Below are 7,555 nucleotides of genomic sequence, written 5' to 3' on the forward strand. Positions count from 1 at the left end.
TCATTCCGTATCCATACATGAATATTTTTCTTGTTCTTTTTTATAGCCTATAACACAATCGTACTCTATATGGATATATCCTGATTTATTTAGTCAGTCTCCATTTATTAATAGATACTTAGGTTGTTACCAATATTTTGCTATTAAAAAAACCTTTTTAAGAGTCCTTCCCTTCCTCCAATTTTCAAAGTAAAATGTGCTCTCTGTAAGCAATTTTTGAAAAGTCCAGATATAATTGAAAAAGCTAGAGAAAACTTCCTTCAGAGACAGCAAGTGTTGATGTTCTGTCATCAACACTTCCCAGCTCTTCTTGGCATATTTAATGTGTTGAGATTGTCCTATGCATGCCCTTTAAGTTTGTGCCCTTCCAGACCCTGCATGTATGAGTTAGTTGTACAATTTACATATTTGTTTACAAAAATGGAATTGTTCTATATACAGCGCTTTCAGGCATCTTTTTTCCACTTCATAATATATTGAAAGCATCTTTCAGTATCCCTAAGTGTACATTACGTTATGCTTTTACCTAGTCTATACTATTCCATTGTATGGATTGAGCATGATTTTTCTTAACTGCTTCTCTATTCTTAGACATTTATATTTTACTTAATAATGCTGCTATAAACAGTTTTGTACATCTGTAAGATTTAAATCTGCATTTTTGGCCATTTTCTTGGCATATGTTCCTAGAAGTGAAATTACTAAGTCAGAAAAATGAACAAACCTACTAATTGGCATGGTCAAATGGCTTTTTAAAGAGCTTATACCAGGGATTGGCAAATTTTTTCTGAAAAGGTACAGATAGTAAATATTTTAGGCTTTATGGGCTTTAAGGTCTCTGTTGCAATTACTCAACTCTGCTCTTGTAGCAGAAAGCAGCCATAGACACTATGTAAATGAATAAGAATAAACAGATGGGTGTGGGCAGGGGGCAGAGTTTGCTGACCCCTGGCAAACTGAACATTTAATGCTGGACCCATTTAGACTCGAATTAAGTGTTAGCTTTCTTAAAGTATATTTGCCATATTTTTCTTTTCTTTTCCTTTTCCTTTTCCTTTTCTTTTTCCTTTCCTTTTCCTTTTCCTTCCTTTTCTTTTCGAGACAGAGTCTTGCTTTCTTGCCCAGGCTAGAGTGAGTGCCGTGGCGTCAGCCTAGCTCACAGCAACCTCAAACTCCTGGGCTCAAGTGATCTTCCTGCCTCAGCCTTCCGAGTAGCTGGGACTACAGGCATGCGCCACCATGCCCGGCTAATTTTTTCTATATATTTTTAGTTGGCCAATTAATTTTTTTCTATTTGTAGTAGAGACGGGCTCTCACTCTTACTCAGGCTGGTTTTTAACTCCTGACCTCTAGTAATCCGCCTGCCTCGGCCTCCCAGAATACTAGGATTACAGGCGTGAGCCACCTCGCCCAGCCGCCATTTTTTCAATATAGGAGTAATGTGTTGTTTTAAACTGTTTTCATAGTTCCACTATTATGCAGGCACATGCATAAACATGAAGAAACTGTGCTCTGATTTCTGGCTTGTGTTCTCCTACAGATATGGTTTAGAGTGCCTTTTTCGATACTACAGTTATGGCCTGGAAAAGAAATTCCGGGTAGATATATTCAAGGATTTTCAGGAGGAAACCGTGAAGGACTATGAAGCTGGTAAGAGCCAACGTTGGCTTCCACAAGACCTGGTCATCTAGGCCTTCCTGTCTCCCCAGATTGACCTGAGTCCTTCTGTGTATCATTACCACACCCCCCTCTCCTCTGAACCTCTTTATCCTCATCTCAGCAGTCCAACTTCTCTCTACCTCTCTCTCCTTTCTCCCTACAGGTCAGCTCTATGGGCTAGAGAAGTTCTGGGCCTTCTTGAAATATTCCAAAGCCAAAAATTTGGACATTGACCCCAAACTGCAAGAATACCTCGGCAAATTCCGACGTCTTGAAGACTTCCGAGTAGATGTGAGTTTCTCTTTCTAATCCTAGTTGTCCAGGAAAGAAAACTGGAACAGGAATCAGGATACCTGAATTCTGGTCCCAGTTATGCCACTAGCCCAGGGATCCTTCTCCGTGCCTCCCACAGTTTGGGCCTTAGCTTCTTCATCTCTGAAATGGAGGGTAAGAAATGGCAGCGAAGGCTAATGGGAGGTAGTTGTATTGTTGCTCCTGTCTCCCCTTCCTGTGGCAGACATTGCCAAACCACCATAATGCTCTTCCCCTTATCTCACAACCCTCCTTGCTGCTGTGCCCCAGTTAGCCACTACTATTTGATCAGGATAGGTAAAGATAAATGTATTTGCTTTTTCTGGAAAAGGCCAGTTCCAGCCCCTCATTTATAAATTAACATCTAGTTCTCCAGTCTACTGCTTTCTTGGAACAATGCCTCAACAGTGACATCCAGTGGTGGGTCTGGGTTATTGCTACTGGGTGTATCATGGGAAGTGGTAGTTGGAATAATTTAATTGATTCAGCAGATACTGATTAGGTGTCCCTGTGCTAGTTGCTTCAGGGACTCCAGAGATGAGTGAAAGAGTTTGTAATGTAGTAGAGATTGCCACTAGTCATCTTATTCCCCTCAAACCTTTTAGCTAGAAGGCATATACAAGTTGATGGCAATAATAGTCCTCACATTTATTATTTAAAAGCTGCCATTTATTGAGTGTTTATTATGTGCCAGACACTTTACATTGACCTTATCTAACCTTTATGTGACGTAGGCAGGGCTTGTCATTATCATTACTATAGTGTAAACTGAGGCTTATGGCCACCCAATGAGAGATAGTGGCAGAGCTGCTCAGGTCTCCCAGTATAAAAACAAATTCTGTTTTCTTTCATGTTTAGGCACTTTCCACCCTTGGGGAGGAGGGAAGGTACAATTTCAGAGAACCCTTGTGGAGCTGTTAAGATGGAACAAGAAGGGCTCAGCTTTGGTCTCCCAAAATGGAAAGAAAGGTCTTTGGTGTTACAAGACCTTTGGTAGTGGTAGGCTCAAACTGGATCATAGTTTGAGTCTTTTGCTCATTGTACTGTTGGGGCCTTGAGAGGAATGAGATGATGCCGAGAACATTCGGGCCTTCTGAGCTGAGACGTCTCAGCCCACTGCATGCCACATTCTGCATTCCTCAGCAAGAGATCCCTTCTCAGAAGGAGGGCAGAAAGTTGTATGGATAAAAGCCTGGCCTTTGGGAGAAGTTGAACCTAAATTTTGTCTTTACCAATTACCTGTGAGACTGTGAGACCCTGGGCAAATTATTTTTTTGTGCTTTCAGCTTCCTCATTGGTGAAATTGGATGATATGTCTACATCACATGGGGGTGGTATGGACTCCATGAGAGAATGTGCATAAAAGAGCATAGTACTTGGCATGGAGAAATGCTTAATAACTCGTAATTCATTTTTAAGGTTAAACCCATTTATTGTCTGCATTTGTAGGTAGAGAGTAGGAGGTATCTAGACAGGCCTGGCAAGGAAGGGTTGTGGATAGTACCCCCAATCACCTGTGACTCCCTCTTCTATTGCAGCCCCCCATGGGTGAGGAGGGCAACCACAAGCGACACTCAGTGGTAACAGGAGGTGGCGGTGAGGGCAGGAAGCGGTGCCCCTCCCAGTCTTCCAGCAGGCCTGCGAACATTGTCAACCAACCCCCTACCCCACCCACCGGCCAGCCCATCCGAGAAGATGCCAAATGGACAAGCCAGCACTCGGACACACAGACTTTGGGAAAGTGAAAAGCCCCTTAGCCCTGGGGTTTGAGGGGGGAAAGGGGTGGGATGGGCAAGAATCCATGGGGGTGCCTAGTCCCAGGAGAGGGGACAGAAAAGGGACAGGCCTGGAGTTATTAGGACAGGCCTTTGTGCTGAGTAGCAATGTGTGTATACCATTTGGGCTATGAGAGGTACCCCTGGCCAGGATCCTCCACGTATCCCCTTCCCCCTCCTCTCTCCATGACTCTGCATATCCTAGCTTTCTCTCAGGGGGGAGGGTGAGGGGGGAATTTTTTTTTTATATATATATATACATATATATATATCAAGTTTTAAATTATTGATAGTTCGTCTGGATTACCAAAATCACTTGGCAGCCCTGCCCGCGGCTGGTAGGCCGCAATCCTGATCCCCACCCACGGTCTCCTCCTGCTCCCCCTCAAGCCAACTATGCAGCCCACAAGAAGGCCCTGCGGGCCCCATTGTCTAGCACTGTCCCACGGGAGGCTCCAGCAGTGCTCCTAGGCCCCAGGAGCACCAGCCCCTTGGTCATCTGGGGTTTGTCGTCACCATGTTCTCTCCCTGCTGTCCCCACCATGCCCTTCTGCCATCTTCTGGGAGAAGGAAACCAAAGGATCTAAAAGTGGGGGTTTGGGGAAGGTTTCAGCCTCTCCCAACTCTCCTCTCCCCATGCCCTTTACTCCCCAGCCCAGAAAGACGCTGCTCATACCAGAAAAGACTATTGAAAGATGATTTATTTTATTTTTCTCTGACCTTTCCATCCTTGGGAAAATGGAAAAAAAAAAAAAAAAAAAAAGACAAAATTGACCATAAAAGACTGAAAAAAAAAAAAATCGGAAAACCCTCACCTAATCCACAGAGAGTGATGTCTTTCCCCTCTCCTTGGAATTTTTGTTTTGTTGTTGGAAATAATATTTTTTTAAAAGTTGCCTTATTGTGGAACAGGAATCTGAAATACCCAAATGCCTGTTTTCCTCGGTGGAGTCAACCTGAAGAGCTCCCACCTTCTCTGGATGTGCCTGGGCTTGGACTGGCTAGAATCTTTCTCTGGACTGAGTTGCATGTACAGTGCCTCCTGCCTGGAGGCAAGAGAGTCGGGGGTGGCTCATATCAGAGCTGTGCCCAAAATATTCCTGCTGTTGCATCGTTTGAAGCTGATGTCCTGTGTCTATACACGCTGCCACTGTCATGTCCTCGCTCTGCTTGCTGTTGCCTCACGCCAGGCCCTGTCCTGCCGTGACACCCTTCATCCTACTCTTGGAACGCCAAGGCTAAGTTTGCTTCAAACTGTTGGAGAACAGAGTTGGCCTGGATCTGGAACACACTTTTTCCTCAGCTTGAACTTCTCCTCCACCCCAGGGGCGAAAGGTGAACATCTGGCAGCTGAGGCTTGGAAATGTTCCTTGTGTTGTCCTGAAAGATCTCTGAGACCTCAAGAAGGCTATATCTCTCTTAAAAGGTGGAGAAAGACGCCGTTCTCCTCCTAGGGTCTGGTGGGGTCTCCCCATCTTGCATCCCCCCTATGTAAGCCATCTATCTCTGCCCACCCTCCAACTGACCCTGCCTGGGAACAAGGGATGAGGAGGAGTTGGGGGCTGGGGGGATCCTGCCAGCTGGTGAAGCCCTGTGGCAGGAAGGTATATGTGGACATAGAGTATACCTGACTTCTCTTCTTCAGCCACTGACTGCTTGGGTTGGGCTGTGAATGACAATGGAATGGCTGGAGTCTGCTGTCGTCAGAAGCTAGGGAGGATGATGAAGGACTGACCCACACAGACTGGGATGTGTGTCGGGTATGGGCATAACTGTGTGTTCACTCTCAGTGGGAACGGGGCAACACAGAGAAGTTTGTGGTCTCCTTGCTCAATTACTGAAACTTTGGCCCTCCTTTTCAACTGGTTCCTCTGTTGGTCCCAAAGGTTGGGAGTAGGAGACAGTATCCCAGGCTGACAAGGGTTTGCCCTCTGTCTTGGGCACCTTGTTGCTTTCAGCCTGTGCCCTTTCCCCATCTTTGCCCTCCCAGTGGTTTGTGTGTGGGAAGCCCATCTCAGTTCCTGTGACCCATTCGTCTCGAACCAGTGATGAGCGTCTGGTATCTGCTATGACAGTGGGTTCTGAGGCCTTTCCCTTACCAGTCTGGTGCCTGCCCCACGCTGTACCAGACACTGGACTCCTGGACCCCTTCCTCCTCCCTTTATTCCCCCTTTCTTTCCTTCAGGTCACTCAGCCCTGTACTGTATCCAGCACCATAGAAACCTCAGTGTTTGTCCTCTGCTGGGTTTGGGGGCACAGGGAAGGCTTGGGGGTGTGGGGAAAGGCTGTTCTTATCTAAAGTTTACTCCCAGGCCAGGGGGCTGCCATCCTCTCCACAAACAACCCTGAAAGAGGAAGCCCCTTTGGGGCAGGGAGGTGAGGACTTCATCTCAACATAGGCTGGTGGAGGGGACTTTTTTTTTTTTTTTTTTTGTAACATGTTAGGAGTTAATGTTGCAAAGAGTAGTTTACATCTTCACTTTCTGAAGACACTTGAATTTAGGACCGATGTATCTGTGACAAGCATGCCAGGAGTGGCAGGAGCCATCAGGGCTAGCCACTTCACACCCACCATCCTCCCATGGGGATCTAAGACCTGAGACAAAGCAACAGCCTGCCCGAACCCCTCTTCCCTCTGTACCCTCCCAAGGTTGGTCCATGCCAACACAACCTGTGGGCATCAAACATCAGAAGGTCTGTGTGCCTCAGCCCTGTTGAGGGGCAGGTTTCTCTTTCGCCCTCTCCTGCGCCTAGGAGCAAACGCACTACCAGTAGAGAAGGGCCATGCGGCCCTGCCCCAGCCTGGACCCCTGGGGCTCAGGTAGAGGTGTGATCCCCCATGTCAAAGTTGTTAATGTTTCTGTTTTGTTCCATTGTAGCTCTTTTTCCCCCCTTTCCTGACAATTGATTTTTATAAAAGAAAGAAAGCTGCTCAGAAGGCCCTGAAAGTGGGGAGGAGAGGGGTAAGGAAGACAACTAGTTAGGGAGGGTGAGGGTTTTTTGCCAAATGCCTTGGGTAGAGTGATCTGGATTATCTGGCACCCTCCTGAATGGGACCCCAAAGTAGCTCCTGTGTGGAAAGGTCCCTGGATTTTCCCCAGCCCCCACCCTCTCCTCCTTCAGCCATGTTGATGGCACAGAAGATAAGAACTTACAGCCCATTTCTCACTGGAGAGGAAAACTTGTCATCTGGCTTTGCGGAGAAGGTTCCACCTTACGCTCGTAGTACATTATCTTTACCATGTGCTAGGATATCACATTTAAAAGGACAAAAAAAAATGTAAAATACTTGAATGAGCTTGTATTATAACATTAATATTATTGAGAGTATTTGCTTTCCAGGCTGAAGTGATTCATTCATTATTCTAGTCCTGCTTTAGTCCTTTGTAATTTGTGGTAATTATGCTTTTCTTTTTAATACAAAAAAAATGTATAAAAATAAAAACTTGAAAAGGCAAAATACTGGCTGATGTCCCATCTGGGGTACTGCTGTTGGGTGTGAGGGATGGATCCCAGTGTTAGGGTTTTTCCAGACCCCAGAGAACACTGCATTCTGGATGTGCATATGCTGCTCTCCCATTGGCTCTGTGGGAGTTTAAGGCGGGGGCTTCTCACACAGCTTCTAAGACAGATGACTTTCTTGGTGGCCTATAGAGCTTCTTCCTGCTTTGAATTCCACCTCATGTCTTAGGTGAGATATGGGAACCATGGCTATAGCCATAAAAGGGAGAGATACCAGTCCAACAAATACATTGGATTTAGCCAAAAGAATCCAGAAGGCTACATGTGGTCCCAAGGCCTCAGGTTCC

General features: G+C 46.0%; 1 protein-coding gene across 7 annotated transcripts in view; it reads left to right on the top strand.

The window, feature by feature from the left end:
- LARP1 (La ribonucleoprotein 1, translational regulator) overlaps positions 1 to 7,206 on the top strand; it is a 59,115-nt gene extending 51,909 nt beyond the window's left edge. For 4 of the 7 annotated variants that reach the window (XM_012755474.2, XM_012755473.2, XM_012755476.2 and 1 more), the window contains 3 exons: positions 1,541 to 1,650; positions 1,823 to 1,950; positions 3,510 to 4,557. In XM_012755474.2, the coding sequence (XP_012610928.1) occupies positions 1,541 to 1,650; positions 1,823 to 1,950; positions 3,510 to 3,716 (445 nt within the window). In that variant the 3' untranslated portion in view covers positions 3,717 to 4,557. Of the gene's footprint in view, positions 1 to 1,540; positions 1,651 to 1,822; positions 1,951 to 3,509 lie in introns of all 7 variants that reach the window. The other 3 variants (XM_012755475.3, XM_075996243.1, XM_075996244.1) reach the window with 1 other exon arrangement.
- Positions 7,207 to 7,555: the final 349 nt, after the last annotated feature.

The sequence above is a fragment of the Microcebus murinus genome, chromosome 21, assembly GCF_040939455.1.
Source record: "Microcebus murinus isolate Inina chromosome 21, M.murinus_Inina_mat1.0, whole genome shotgun sequence".
Taxonomy (NCBI): Eukaryota; Metazoa; Chordata; class Mammalia; order Primates; family Cheirogaleidae; genus Microcebus; species Microcebus murinus.